We start from the raw sequence: 16,593 nt of genomic DNA on the forward strand, positions 1-16,593 counted from the left end.
CACCCTGAAAGTCATGGTTTAAAGTTTAATATTTGTGACGATGGCTTACAGCTTACAACATTTTTAACAGTCAGTCTTCTGCTTCACTTTAAACAACCCAGTGTCACTTTCTTTGAAGCATCATAAGGTATTGGAGTGCTATTAAGCCCCCCTTGTGGAGACTATGTTACTGCCTGTGCCGAGTGAGTGATTAATTCAATAAGTGAGCAAGAGAGTGAGTTATTTACAAGCCAGGTTTATGTTGTGCTTTTATAAAGATTTAAATTCAAATGTTAGTATCTTGGTGGCCTTAAAATCTGGAATTATGTAATAATATTTACAATAAATTGTATGATAATTAAACTTTTATTTTTTCTGCAGTGTAGAAAGTAGAAAGCCCTACTGTTGTAAAATTATTTCAATGTGCTTTTTATTAAATATTTTTAAAACAGTCCGATCCCTATATCATTTAGATTTATAGGATTTTACAGCATATGGAACAATCATATGTTAATAGTCTGCTATCAGTTTCACAAGATATATATATTTTTATTTATTTCACTGGTGTAATTCTTCTATTCACTTCATCTGACTAGGCTAATATTGACTGTTGTTTATTTAAATAATTTCTTGTAATTAACTAAAAACTCTAAATGTCTTTTATTTTTTTTCAGTCTTATCGAACATCAGAGAACCCATTCAGCCGACTAAAAAGCCAAAAATGCAGCCTGCAGTTATTAAGGTAAGCATGTTCATCATTCCTTCCTAGGGGACTTCAAACTAAAGGAACATTTCCAACCCATTTTGTGAACTAAAGAATGAAATGAACTTGAAGACGCTGATTAATTATACATTTCTAAAGAATTGAGACTTAATCACAATCTACGATTTCATGAAGTGAGTAATAGATTCCTTCTGGGTGCATTTAAAAAGTACTCCATTGGAGATCACACATGTCCCAGAGCTGGGCTGCTGTAATTCCACTTAATGTTCTGACTTAAACTAACACACAGAGCCAATCAAAGAACGAAAGCCACAGAGCAGAGCCAAGCTCCACCACAGAGCTGATGAAAGAAATAGTTGTGGTGTGAAGCGGTTGAGAGTGAAGAAATTAACCGCAACACTCAGAGAGACACACACAGTGCCAGGTCACTGGGGGTCAACTACTGACCCTTCCTGTCAGAGGGATTTTTAAGGCATATGCATGAAACGCTTTATTATTCTTCAACTATTAATTACCATTGATGGCATTAGGCAGGAGTTTCTATCCAGAACAACTTACAGTTTTAATCAAATCGCAGATGTAGGCATTAGCATTGTGTGCAGTCTTAATATCTGACTCTTATTGGTATAGAAGGGAGGCCTACCTATGCTAGGAATCAAATATACTAATAAACTTCTAAGGGTCTAATGGTTAATTTGTCTCTTTCCAATCAGAATGCTGACTCCTCAGATGAAGAATCACTCCACATAGACACAGAGGCCAAGACCGATATCAAAGGTCGCAACTCCAAGGTGTCCAAGAAGAAAGGGGGCAGTGCGGCTGGGATCCTTGATCTTCTTCAGGCCAGCAAGCAAGTGGGCGGCATCGACTACAGCAACAACAGGTACACAAACTACACCAAACTAAAACGTCTGCTGTCTGTCTCTGCAGTTACTTTCAAAAATGAGTGTTTCAGAGCTTCATGTGTCGTTCAGTCCTTATAGCTTATCATCAAACTGCCACTATTTATCATTGACCTGTGGGTATCATCCTGAAAAGTGTCACATGAAACACCCGTCTGAATGTTTTAAGCCCAGTGGTAGCATTCTGTGAAATTCCCTTTTCATGGTCAAGTAAAATGTCCTCTGCATTAGGACTGCCCCCGGATATTCGGATATTCGTTCGTTGTCTATGAATTCGGTTTATAATTCTGAGATTTGGATATTCGTTTTTTTTTTTTTTTGATAAATGTGGCGATAAAGGCAGCCCTCCAATCCACATATATTCAGCCTTGTCAACATAAAAGTCTTGAACAAACCACCACCCCACTCTCAGAGTATTCGCATGTTCGATAAATTATCTGGCCGAAGCTCCAAAGCCCTAAAAATGGTATTCGGGACAGCCCTGCTCTGTATACCCCACAGAGTATTCTCAGTACTGCAGTGACACCGACGTAGTGCTGTTATTGTGTGTTGTGTTGGTACGAGTGGATCAGACACAGCAGGGCTGCTAAAGTTTTTAAACCCCTCAGTGTCATTGCTGGACTGAGAATAGCCCACTACCCAAAAATATCAAGCCGACAGCGTCCTGTGTCACTGATGAAGGACTAGAGGACGACCAACACACTATGCAGCGACAGATGAGTTACTGTCTCTGATTTTACATCTACGAGGTAGGAGTGTCTAACAGAGTGGACAGTGAGCGGACATGTTTTAAAAACTCCAGCAGCCCTGCTGGGTGTGATCCAATCGTACCAGCACAACACACATTAACACACCATCACCACCACATCAGTGTCACTGCAGTGCTGAAAATGATCCACCACCCAAATTATACCTGCTCAGTGGGGGTCCTCAGAGAAACAGGTGGACAACAGTCTGTAATTATAGAACTACAAAGTGCTGCTGTGTGGTCAGTGGATTGTAGATACAATGTAGGGCTTCCTAATCCAGTGATTGTTTAGATCGTTTGTTTTCACAAGAGAGGTCAGGTACTGTTGTTCGATGATCAATTCTGGATCACAAACGCCAGTTCAAATCATTGCTGCTGTATTGCTGCTCCCCACCCCTTAATACCCATCTAGCTGACACTTGATATTAAGCTAGTGATAATAGACTGTTTCAGCTGCTTCAGAGCATCCCATTGTAATGACATTACTTTTGTATGCTGTTTTAAAAAGCATTGTGTGCAACATATATTCGCAAAGGGGGGCATTGTAAAGTAGCTAAATTCACTAATTAGAAGGGAGTGGTGTCTGGCTACTTTTGGACTTTTGGTGAAAGACTGATATCACTTCTGGTGATATCATTTATCACAGTTCCATGGATATGTTGGTGTTAAAAGCTATTGCTAATATAGGTTTACGGAAAAAGGCGCTAAGCATAGTGGTTAAATGTGACACAAAGCAGAAACTGTCTTCGTTGTTTAGTCTAAGCAAATTTTAACATGATAGAAAAACACAGAAATCCTATAATTTCTAAAATTATACATAAGCGTATAAACTATAGTAGTACAGTACAGTTTGTAGAGTGCAGTACAAATGTAAACCAGAGTTTTAATCTGTAATTAACCAGACACATCAAGAGTTTGTGCGGATTACTGTTTAGTTTTAGTTGTCATGAACGTGTTCTCTCTCACTATAGGCACACTTTGCATAAAGTCCACACTAGAGCAAGAAATGAGAGCTAGCAGTGCCAGCTAAAGGGGTATAAAACCCACTCAGTAGAATTTTGTTCTCTGCAGCGAGAGTATCACTGATATAATTTGGGATGACATTTGTTATGCAAAACGTATCATCCATCATGAGCCATGTCTGTGGCTGCCATCAGATTTTCATAGCAGTGTTTTAGCTATATTTTAGTCTAATTTATTCAAAGAAGAGTAGAAGATTTGACTCCAGTAGAGGGACAAACTACCCACTAATAGACTTGGTTTTAGACGATTACAAACTGGCATGTATAAAGTATGTTTGTTGGTTTTTAAGCTGGTTAGAACATGTCAGAGATCATATGATAGCAATTCTTGTGCCTATCTTTGTTCTAATGTACAGCAAAACTCGTCAAAGTAAATGAGCTTTTAGCAGACTGTACGTGTGTTTAGTGTGATGGTGTGTGTACCTGCTCTTTGGATAATGGAATAATGGAATAATATCATTTAATTTTTTAATTTGGATTCCGCTGCTATTTCTAAGTAAATGCATTGAAACCAATTTACATCAGACCTGTATGTGCCTCATATTGCTCAAGCCTGCGAACGGCTAAAATAATAGTTTAAGCACTTTGTCAGCAGTTTACGTACATAAACACTATTTATTTGATACTCCTCAACTATTAATTTATCAAAACGCAGTCAACGCTTGAGGCCATTCCTCTTCATTCCACTGTTTGATGTTTGTGCACTTTTTGATGGTCTATTTCCACTCTGTTGAAAGCTGCAAATTAGCGCAAAGGTAGTGGCAGAACATAGGAGAAAGCAAACAAGGTTCAAATATGTTAATTTCTCAAATTATTTTTTCATGCTTTTCAACCTGACACATGACTGCAGACGGTGGGGAGGAAATGACTGCAGTCAATTATAACCACATTAAACAAGTACTTTCTTCATTGTTCCAGCTCATTGGTTAATGACTTAATAGGTGGTAATCTGGACAGGGTAAATCCCCGTTTTTCTGCTGCTTCCCACAAGCTGGAAGCACTCTGTTTATATCCTGGACAGCCTTTAACCCTTTAAAGCTGAGCCAGCACGATCTAAAAAAAATCTAAATTCTGGGATATTTATTTGTAAAAGTTAAGAATATACTGCGTTTTTGTCCTGTTGACCCTGTCTGTAATTAAAAGTGGGCTAATCAGTCTGCTGGATAAGCAAGAATACTTTTTCTGGCTGTCTGACTGAAGATCAAGGTTAAATACACTCTAAATCCAAATGTTGGCAGACACCTGCTCACACACAATTTCTTCTGTAATCAACAGTATTATTATGGACTTTGTATCTCCTCTGATGCAGTAATAGCTTCTACACTTTTGGAAAGGAAGGACTAAATTATGGCTATCATGGTTACTGTCGTAATCGGACAGATGATTGCCAAAAGAGTTTGGCTTTTTGTTAATAATAGGCCTTAGTTGTAGCATGGCTGTGAGGATTTGATTGCAGTCATCAATAAAAGTATCAGTGAAAGCAGGTAGTTTTGTTGGGTCATTAATTCTGGATGACAAACTTTTTTCCTGATCACTCCACTCCAAATAACACAGTTCCATTTATTCATGACACAATGCTTTGTACATTGAGACCTTAGGTGTATGTGACTGCGTTTCTGCTGCCACTGTACAGTGAGTGTGTAACTGAGCTCCTGTGCCACAATCTTAAACTACCTGAAATGACTAAATAGAAAGTGTTTGGAATTTTTGGAATATATGAATGCATCATACCAGATCAAAAGCATAGTGAGCTGATTATTTGTCCCGTTGTTGAATAAAATGGGAAGGTATGTTTCCGAGGCAGCCTGAGTCTGTTACTCTAGTGAATCCAGATGAGATGTGAATGTTGGGATTTTTGCTTCTGCCTTTTGATTATGCTGTCTGTCTCAAATCCAAACTGTGGCATATTTTTGCTTTCATGCCTGTCGAGAAGACACACCCTTGGCTTCAAATGTTTGTGCATTTTTGGCGGCCTATTTCTGGACTCGTCTGTCAACTATTTGACCTATCCCATCATTCCTAGCTCTTTTTCCCATTCTCCACTCCTTTCCCCATGTTGTGAAGGCTCTTATTTTTTCACAGTAGTAACAGTGCGGGTTCTTTCATGACATAAACAAAACTCAACTCAAACAGAAATGACAAATCTCAATAGCAACGCCACACACAGCCTGCAGTGGGAACATTTTGGAGTCAATTTAGCTTGTCTGTGTTGTTGTCTGAAGCAAACCATCCATCATAGTGCTGTGCTGCACTGATAACATTTTTTACAAAATTTAGTTACAGCGTTTTTTTATTACTTGCTATTTTTCTTGAATTTGCAAAACTCTAATATATAAGCAATAGAACCCGTGGAGATCAAGTAACATCAAGGCTGATAATAATCAGGAATAACACACTCCTGTTTTCATTTTATTAACATTACTACAATAAATTACAAATACACTCTTAGACCAGAATTAACCTTTTGTATGGAATTAGCCCAGCTACTTTTATATGAATGAATTTTTGAATTCCCACATAAAAAAATACTGTCATAAAACATTTAAAGGAGGAAATTTTAACTTAATAAACCTATTAACATAGAGCTGGTAAAAATAGGTATGGCTCTATATTCAGTTTTCAAGCCTCAAGCTTGAAATAAACAGATGTGCTTGTCTTATATAATGGGAAAACAGCCTGGAGCTAAAACTATAAAATTAATTCATTAATTCATTGTCTGTAACCGCTTGCGCAGTTCAGGGTCACGGTGGGTCCAGAGCCTACCCAGAATCATTGGGCTCAAGGCAGGAAAACACCCTGGAGGGGGTGCCAGTCCTTCACAGATCGACACACACTCACATAACTCACACACTCACATTTTTGGACACTTTTGAGTCACCAATCCACCTACCAACGTGTGTTTTTGGACCGTGGGAGGAAACCGGAGCACCCGGAGGAAACCCACGCGGACACAGTGAGAACACACTAAACTCCTCACAGACAGTCACCCGGAGCGGGAATCGAACCCACAACCTCCAGGTCCCTGAGCTGTGTGACTGTGACACTAGCAGCTTCGCGACCGTGACACCCAATTAGAAAATTAATTTTGCTTTTAAAAAAAGCAACTTTAAATTGCTCTTCAAAAGACAAAATTTTCACAAAAACATGCCACACTAAGTAACATCCTATATGCAGCATAATACAGAGATAAAGTTTCAGCCACTCTACAAACACAACAGAATTCCACAAACCAGTGATTGAAGCATATAAATGATGGTTAAATGCTAATTTATTAATGGCTATGAATTAATAACTCAGACATAAACTTAAGCATTATTATTTTATCAGTACAAGTTAAAATAAACCATTTGTCATGTGACAGATTCTGTTGTAATTCACATTGTTGTTGTCCGTTTTGTGTTTGTACCTCCAGCATCATTTGGAAACATTTAGTAAAGATGATATATGTTTTATAATATGTACATAACAGTGTAGATGATAAATTGTTGTACGCATTATAACAGTGTAGGTGATATATTGGTGTATACTTAATAGTGTAGTTGATATATTGTTGTACACATTATAAGAGCATAGTTGATATATTGTTGGACACATTATGACAGTATAGATAATATATTGTTGTATGCATTATAACAGTGAAGTTGGTGTACTGGTGTATGCATTATAACAGTGTAGATGATATTTTGTTGTACATATAGCAATGTAGAGGCAAGGCAAGTTTATTTATAGTGCTCCTTTCATACACACTGGCAATTCAAAGTGCTTTAAAAACTGTAAAGGAATATTACAGTAGTTAAAAGATAAATAAAAAAAATAGAAGCAGTAAAAATAAAAATATAAAAGAAAAATAAACAGTGCAATTAAAGGAAGGACATTATTAAATAGTACAAAATAAACAATATATATAACAGAGGATATATGGATGTAAGTAAAGAACAAGTTTTTAATTGGCACCAGGATCTGGTTCTGGATTTTTGCATTTGTAGCATGTTTGAAAGGTGGCTATAGATGACCAGTTCTGTTAGTGGTTACAGAAATTAGATTAAAGGCCTAGATTTTAAATATATATAGGTATACCTAATATATTGATATAGAACATATGTCAGTGTAAGGGGTTTATTTGTACAGAAACTATATCAGTGTAATGGAATCACTCGTATAGACAAAATATCGGTGTCGGCAATTTATCACCCAGCGCCAATCCATCCTCATTTCACTTGATGCTTTAACTGTCCCACTGGCTGATTTTCTTCTTCATTCTAAAACTCGAAAAAACAACCTCTTCATTCTCACTGACACTTGGAGTAATGTGTGTGTGTTGTGTTATTTCTTATTGATGGACTTACAGTCAGCCACCTGCATCCCCCAGCACACAGGAGGCCATTCAGGGCATGTTGTCCATGGCTAACCTGCAGTCTTCAGACTCCTGCCTGCAGCCGACCTGGAACAACAGCCAGGCTAAAAACAACTCCCACTCTGGCACTGGCAGCAAGAAGCCCGCAGGGGGCGCAATGCAAACCGGAAACAGCAAGCGGCCTGCCAAACGTCCGCCAAAGAAACCACAGAAAAGCAGTAGCGTGGACAGCGCAGACATGTTCGACGACGACCAGGACCATATGGATGCCTGCTTCAAAGATTCTGATTATGGTGAGATTATTAGTCAAGCTTGCGTTGTGATCAGAATTACATGTGTACCGATGTGATTATAAATGTGAAATTCCAAATGTAATGGAAGTATGTCCTTACCCCAGATAAAATGTGTCTCAGATGTTTACTCATAGCTGTGCAAGTTTTGACAATATATAATAATTTTTTAAGTTAGAAACAGTAGACATAGGTCGGCATATTGTCTGTTGCCTAATTTAGCAAGACATTTTTGAGGTTTCTTAATAGTAATGATTTAAATTACATGCATGCAGGTTACACAGTGCTAAGTGTCATACAAGCTTCTATTTTTGCTAGATTTATAAGCATCTCCTGCAAAATCAAAGAAGCAAATTTGTGATACAGAAAATGCCTTGATGTTATCCACTAAATGATCACTGGATCAGGAACACCTACCTTGAACAAAAGGCAACATGGCTGCTAGAGTTTTAAAACTCTCTGTGTCCACTCACTGTCCACTCAGATGCTCCTACCTCATCGGTCCACCTTAAAGTCAGAGACAGTAGCTCATCTGTCGCTGCACAGTGTGTCGGTCATCCTCTAGTCCTCCATCAGTGGACACAGGATGCTGTCGGCTGGATGTTTTTGGTCGGTGGACTATTCTCAGTCCAGGAGTGACACTGAGGGGTTTAAAAACTCCAGCAGCACTGCTGTGTCTGATCCACTCGTACCAGCTCAACACACATTAACACATCACAGTCAGTGTCACTGCAGCACTGAGAATCATCCACAACCCACATCATACCAGCTCTGTGGTGGTGCTGTGGGGGTCCTGACCATTTAAGAACAGGGTGAAATGGGGATGAGGATGTATGTAGAGAAACAGATGGACTACAGTCTGTAATTGTAGAACTACAAAGTGCTCCTGTATGGTCAGTGACACTGATAAAATAGAGAGCGTGTGTAGATACAAGGTAGGTTCCTAATCCAGTGATCACATAATAATGAAAATTAATAATATATATTAATTTATTATTCCAGGTGGAAATATAAACATGCAGCAAGTTTTAACATTTTGTGTGGGTGAATATCCCTCTCACGAGCACAAAGTCACAGAAACAGAGAACCAGGACATATCAGCCAATGAAATTCACTGAGAGAAACGGCCCTGACCCTGCCCCAAAACTATTACAAACCCATCCATTTCAAAACCCGAGCACAGAAAAACCTCTGGAGCACAGACAGGCAGAGGGAAAAGAGCTTGGCGGGCTGAAATTTTTCAAATTGAGAGGGTGAACAACAATCGAGAATGAAATAAAGACAGAGGGTGAGATTATGATCAGTGCGTGCGCAGTTCCTCTCTCTGTGCTCATGAGTTTTACATTTGCACTTGTAAGAGGGCTATTTACTCACACGCAGTGTTAAAACCTGCAGGTTTATATTTTCCAAATGGTCATTTTGCGCCCTCTGCTTCTGACACTGATGTGACGCCATAATCATGAGGCTAGTGGTACATGACATCAGCCCTTGATTGTGGATAATCTGGCTGCATTGTCACATAGGTTTTATCCAAATTACAATGCAAACTTGACTGCCACAGGGTGAGGAGTTAGATCTGAATGCATTTCACTCACAAACAAGGTTACGCTTGTTGTATAAATGCATATATGGACAACACACAAATACAGGACCTTTTAAGGCCAAGTGTAAGCATTTTGCTTACAAGTGTGTTGGTGGAAGTTTTTCATTCTGCATTTCTCATGAGAAGACAAGAAGAAAATTTAGTTAGTAAGGGACAAGGACAAAGAGAGTCAATTAAATTTGTAACTGCTTTTTAATTTGGACAGGGAGGTCCTCATCTTGGGGCAAGTGACAGGCATTTTGTTTATTCCGCATGGAAGAAACTCCAAAATCCTCTCTTTGAGTTCGGTTCCAAATAACTACTTTTTCAGCTGTGCGCTCCTTGTGAATCCTTTCCAAAAACAGCACGCCCATTAGTAGCCTGTTAATAATCCATTAGGCAGCCCTTTAAATTGTTGTTTTAAATGCTTTTTGATCTGATACCCTTAATTAGTCATTAGCAGCACGCACATTTGCAATCGAGATCACACTAGGGGAGTGTTTTATCAGGCAGGCATTTTTCTCCACTGTAAACAGAGGATTTTTTGGTCATGATAATTGTTGGAAATTGCATGTTCTCTTGTGCTGAAGATCAAAGAGTCTAGGTGCATGAGGGAGAGAGTATGAAACAGCTGCGTTACATCTGTCCTACACTGAGCTGCTGCTCTGTCAGAAAGTCTTCAGAGCTGGACTTTAGATACATGATTTTATGTGGCATTTGAAATATTTAAATTCCAAAACTTGCATTTTTTTTCCAGATGTCTTAATTGTCCTAAAAATTTGGTTTTGATGGCGGCTTTTTATTTTCAGTTTACCCTTCTCTGGAGTCGGAAGAGGACAACCCTATTTTTAAATCCCGATCGAAGAAAAGGAAAAGCTCGGACGACACCCCATACAGTCCAACAGGTAGGGACTTTTAACAGGAAACAGAACATAAACAGCACTTTATCACAAGGGAAGGGAGTGTCCTATATGATATCAATACATTGCCTGATACATATCATTCAGTGAAAAGCTTTGCATTGCCATGTCATGAGCCTTTAGTAATGTATCATTGTAGTTTAGTAAACTATCATTGGAGCACTGTGTCCGGAAACAATTATATAATGATTTGAAAACATTATTTTACACTTAAAGATAATTCCACTTGATTATGTGAGTACAAATCAGAATGACAATATAATTTTGGACAAAGCACATTGAAGAACAGAATCCTAATCAGTTATAATCTATTCACCATCACTATGTATTTATGCGGTTTTACTCACCCCATTCCAAAACTACAAAACGGGTATAAAGGGTATAATCATATCATCTGAATCTGGTCTGACAGACGTAAATGAGTTGGTATTCTCTTTGTTGTGTTTTGCAGCCCGGGTTGGACCCTCTGTGCCACGACATGAAAGACCAGCGCGTGAAGGAGCTCGAGTGGCCTCCATAGAGACTGGCCTTGCTGCTGCTGCTGCTAAACTCTCCCACCAGGTTCATCTTTTCCTTTCCTTTATTCACTTCATTAACAGAAAGCATTTATTTTGATAGGATCAGTAGATTTGTATAATCTTAACATGCTTACCTAGTAAAATACAGTTATTTATGAACACGATTATAGTCTGGGTGTTTACAGTAAATTAAAAAGCCTGAACATTTATGTGGATTTACTGATCTTCAGAGTCAGTGTGAATAGGAAATCATCACAAAAGTTGTAATGTTGCAGTAATAGATGGGGTTGTGGGAGGTTCAGATAAAGAAATCAGCACAAAGTGAAGAAAGCAAACATTTTGATCTAAAATTAGAGGGCAAACAAAAAGGATTTTAATGATGTAATAAATTGTGTGAAATGTTAACTTCACCATTTAGGGTAAAAACTTAGAATACTTTGAAAGAAAAATTTCAGACTTCATTTATTTATTAAAGAGCGATGAGGACCAAAAAAAACTTTAATTGCAAATTTAAGGTCAGTTTAATAGTTGTTTATTTGAGTGTAATTTAAAGACAGGTCAGTATTCATGACCAAACAAGGTTACTAGAATCACATGTAATTTTATATTGATATCTGAATATGTATATCCGAGTACTCTTTTGGTTTCTGGCTGCTACAGTTCATGTTGGTTGATGTGATTTTATTACAGGTGGAAATTTACTTCCCGTACTTAAGTATATTTTTCCTAACTGAATTTTCTTTATTTTAATGAAATAAAATTATTCTATATCTATGTGTTTTTTGACCCATCATATATCACATTTAATATGAAGTAACCATCACAGCCTTTAGCTGGCTTGCTAACTAAATCCTTAGCATTTTGTATTATTTTATTATATTATACTGCTTTGTTGTCTTTGAATAACTAGCACAACACACTGACTTTCAAACTAATTTACTTTTTACTTCTTTAAAGTAATGTCATGAAATAAATGTGTCTCTTTTACAGGAAGAGCAGCAGAAAACCAAGAAGAAAAAGAACAGCACCAAAAAGAAACCTGTGATAATAGAGGAGCCTCATAAACACTCTCAGGACAACAATAGTTCATCAGAGCCCAACCAGGACTCAGAAAGCAACGCCGCTGATCATGAGTACAGCACCGGACCAAGCAAACCTGTAAGTGGTCAGCCCATGGCCCCTGGAGTCTTCCTCAACCAGAAACGTCCCTCCACCTCGTCCCCCAACAACAACAACAACTCTGCCCAACCAGCCAAGGTGGAGCGTGGGAACTCGGCAGATGCCAAAGGTGAGGCAGTTAAAATCATATTTATGTTGTGTATCCTGAATGCATTGATAAAGGGTGTGAATGCCTGACCTCACAACAGTTAGACTGTGCTATAGTTATGTAGACATCACAGTGACACAGCAGGTAGTGTCGCTGTCACACAGCTCCAGGGTCCTGAGGCTGTGGTTTCAAGCCCCACCTCAGCCTCTGGTGACTGACTTTGAATTTGGCGTTCTCCCCATGTCTGTGTGGGTTGCTTTTGGGTGCTCCTGTTTCCTCCCACAGGCAGAAAAACACATGTTGGTACGTGGTTTGAATGTTCAATGTCCCTAGGCATGTGTGAGTGAGCGTGTGGTGCCCTGTAGTGGACTGATGCATTGTCCAGTGATTCCGTGTAGGCTCCTGACACACGGTGACAATGAACTTGATAAACAGTTACAGTTTATTACATTTAAGCATGTTTTTAGACTCATAAATATGATGGGTCCAGCATCCGTGGCCTTTGTAAACCTGCCTCTAATATTAAAGATGCTTTGTATCAAGTACATCTTTCAGAAACAGAGCTTTCTGTCAGCTACTATGCTTTATATCATTGTATTGAAATGTGTATATTTGTTGTTGTTGTTTTGTTTACTAGGTTACTCTACAGATTTCTAACTCAACCCTAAAGCTTATTATTGTTTTGTAAAAAACTTATATTCCTGGTCGTATAATGTTTAAAAAAATATTTTTAAAAAACTTTGCATCATTTTCATTGCAGTGGTAATAAAAATGCACATTGCTCTTTTTACTTACAAATCATACATTAACATACATATACACTCAGAGAGGATTAGGAATTTACAATAAAGGGAGCTATTTCTTGCATTCTTAATTATGCTTTGTCTCGGAGACAGCTTTGTGAGCCTGACTGGGCAAGGTACAGTGTTGCCAAAGCTTTCCTATTTCCATAAAATCACCTTTTGTTATTAATAGTCATATCCATGTCACGATTAAACCAGTTATTAATTTTGTAAACAAAAATCATTCAATGCATTCTTATAACATTAATTTTGCTCTGTTTTGTTTCCCAGCCAAACGGCTAAAGAAAGGCATGGCAACAGCCAAACAGAGACTTGGAAAAATTTTAAAGATTCATCGAAATGGCAAGCTCCTGCTGTAACAGGACGTCGGAGAGGGGGGCCACTTTTTCACCTGTTCCTGCTCTTACGGACCCCGCGTGGACAAGCCAAAATCCACCCCACCCTCTCTCCCCTCCCCCCAGAAAACAAACAAACAAAAAAACTTGGGACATGAAAAGCAAGAACTGAACGTCGGAAGTGGACAGCGAGAAAAAAAATCACGCGACTTTTCGATTTCTAAGAAGAACATAGCTCAAATATGTTTTTGCCTCGACTTATACTTTATAACTTTCAGATATTAAAAATGTACAGAATAACTGCTATTAATATTTTGTAAGAAGAATTTGTCTCGTTTTACTACAGCTGTCAGTTTATCAGGGGTTGCTAAGATATTATGAAATACATAGCAGTCATTCCAAGATCAAGAAAGTATCCCTTGCATGTGTCAAGTTGCATGCATGCATTGGTTAGTGGGGGGTTTAGGATTTGTGGGGTGGGGGGTTGAAATCCAGCTTTTTTTCCGGATGTGGCTTATCATTGTCTTTTGATGTTGAATAAGTATTAATGGAGAATTTAATTTTATTTTATTTTATTTTGTTTTTTTCAAACATTTTTAAATTTTTCACAGCAACTGCCCTGCCACCTGTCTAACACCCCACATTTACTAGTGATTTCTCCTCGTGATTAGACTTTTTTGTAAGCATTACTTTCATAGAACGAGTTATGTTTTGTTCCTTTGCTAAGCACTATCACTGATATTTATTGACCTAATATAACTGTACATGTCATAGGTAGTTCGAGGAAAGCCACAAGGCACTTAAAAACATCAACGAAGCACAACAAACAGAGTGATATTGTGAGTAGTTTTTTAAATGTGTTTTCTTTTGTTTAGTTTTTTTTCCTCTTTTTTATATAAACAGCTACTGTGAAACATGAACTGTAGCGCTTCACTTTTTTGATATTCATTTTTTTCCCAACAGTTTTATTTTTATCATGAATTAAAAAAATAGGACACATTTGTACACCACACTGACAAATCATTATCATGCATATCATGAGTGGAAAATGCATTTCAGGTTGATTTTTTTTATTATTATTATTCTCTCATATTACACAATATATACTTTCATCTCAGTCTAACAACACACTAGTACTCTGTACTATAAAAGTTACTAAACTGTTAGCAATACTCAGAGTATTATTTTTAACCCAGATTTGTGTATCCAGATGATTTTACTCCATGTTTGAGATGTCAGATGTCCTATAGTAGCGTCTGGGTGAAAGGAGCAATCAGTCCGTTTTTACCACGAAAAACACAAGAACTATATTTAAGTGATTATTTATTATATTTTAATTAAAAGTTTTTGATAAACTCCAATAATATCAAGAATCAAATGTAATGCTTTTTAGTGTGTAACTGAAGCAAACTACGCTCCAGAGAGTGGGTCACCTACATGGAGGCCTCAATGTTTGAAACAGATTCAGTAAAGTTTCTCTGACACATCCAGGCCACTAGGTGTCAGTATAAGAACAATCACCGGAGAAAATGACTGATTGCTCCTTTAATATTGGCATTTTACATATTTATCGTTATTTTACTGTATCTGTAAATGCCGCACTTATTTTGTTTATATCATAAACAGCTCTGCAGAATAAAATATAACACTAAATCTGTGGGACCTTCTAGCTCTGATAAGCCCCATCCATGTCGATGTGTATCACTACATAGGGATACTTTCTGTCCTCTGTTTATCTCACAGGCAGCACCCATTCCCCTAGACTGAAATATGCATTTGTATTGCTTCACAGTACAGTATGTAGAATGTAGCCTGTATATAGCTTTTTAAATGACTACGTTTTGTATCCTTTTCCTTAATACTTCATTATACATTTTTACTAGTTTTTTGCAAATTATAAACAAAAAAGTATATTATAAAGATATAGAAATAGTAATTTCGTTCTATTTTTTGTTGTTATTTTTTTATTTTGTATTTTTATTTTGTTGTTGTTTTTAGATACACAATAGCAGTGCTTTGTTTTATTGTTTTTTTTTTTAACCATTTTATTTTCTCTTTTTTATTTTGGTGTTGCCTGGAGAACAAAAGCATCATCACAGCATAAAATATCATATGGCCTTACGTACACCAAGCTACTTGTATTGTATTCATTCAGTTACAACTGGGGAATGAAACTTTGAGGAAAAGAAAAAAGAATATAAAAAAATAGAGTTGATAATAATAATAACAACCATGTCAAAACAAAAGGAAAGTAAAGTTGCAGTGTTTCTCAGACCAGCCTCTCGTTCGACTTGGAATTACCCCCCCTAACTGGGACTCGAAAGTTATTTTACTAGCACCTTGTGAAGTGTTTTATGTGTCAGTGATGTAATTTATTAATGTTTGTAGCCTTTTATACTTGTATAATTCTTAAGAGGTTTTGTTTTAAATATTTTATCAGTGTGAAAGCCCCTTAGAAAACCTTGTGTCATTAACAAGCCTCATTGATTTTCGGCAATAGTTCCATATTTTTAGTAAAGCATTTCCCAGTTTTGTTTCTATTTTCTTAACTTTAACAGGTCATCCATTGAAAATCTTACATTATTATAAGATTATCATTATACTTATTATGATTATGCAGCTATTTTAAAGAACCGGACAGTCACGCCATGGACTTTTATTTTGATAATGAATGATGTACATTCTTTACAAAGGTTTGCTGATCAACTGCAGTGTTTTAGTTATCAGTGTAATCATATCCACCTTTTTTGTTTCTGATTTGAAAACACACTCAAATCGATCTTTGTCAATGGAACTATTTCAGGTTTTTATTTGTACAAAATGTGTGTTGCTTTGTTGTGGTTTATTTTTATATGTTCAATTAAATGCATCCACTGTACCAGGGCAGTGAATGTTACCTTTGGGTTGTGGCCTCATACGTCTTCTCTTGTTTTGTTCAGTTACCTGGCATATACAGTATTAACATTTTAAAACAGTATTTCTGTTTCTAATCAAACATTTGGGGACATCTACATTCTTTGAGGCCCAAAAGAATTTTACCATAACTTTGTCATTTGCTATTCCTCAGCACGTTTGCTTTCATCTGACTTTACAGATTGGTAATAAGTGGGTAATGCTATATTATGTCAACAACTTGTATTTACCCATAC

The 16,593-nt window shown here is 37.3% G+C and overlaps 1 protein-coding gene across 3 annotated transcripts in view; it reads left to right on the top strand.

The window, feature by feature from the left end:
• Positions 1-16,336, top strand: part of phf2 (PHD finger protein 2) — a 49,249-nt gene extending 32,913 nt beyond the window's left edge. For 2 of the 3 annotated variants that reach the window (XM_066670914.1, XM_066670916.1), the window contains 7 exons: positions 654-721; positions 1,417-1,586; positions 7,724-8,022; positions 10,411-10,506; positions 10,973-11,082; positions 12,030-12,327; positions 13,380-16,336. In XM_066670914.1, coding sequence (XP_066527011.1) covers positions 654-721; positions 1,417-1,586; positions 7,724-8,022; positions 10,411-10,506; positions 10,973-11,082; positions 12,030-12,327; positions 13,380-13,468 — 1,130 coding nt within the window. In that variant the 3' untranslated portion in view covers positions 13,469-16,336. The remainder of the gene's footprint in view (positions 1-653; positions 722-1,416; positions 1,587-7,723; positions 8,023-10,410; positions 10,507-10,972; positions 11,083-12,029; positions 12,328-13,379) is intronic. The other variant, XM_066670915.1, reaches the window with a different exon arrangement.
• Positions 16,337-16,593: the final 257 nt, after the last annotated feature.

Source organism: Hoplias malabaricus, chromosome 5, assembly GCF_029633855.1.
Source record: "Hoplias malabaricus isolate fHopMal1 chromosome 5, fHopMal1.hap1, whole genome shotgun sequence".
Taxonomy (NCBI): Eukaryota; Metazoa; Chordata; class Actinopteri; order Characiformes; family Erythrinidae; genus Hoplias; species Hoplias malabaricus.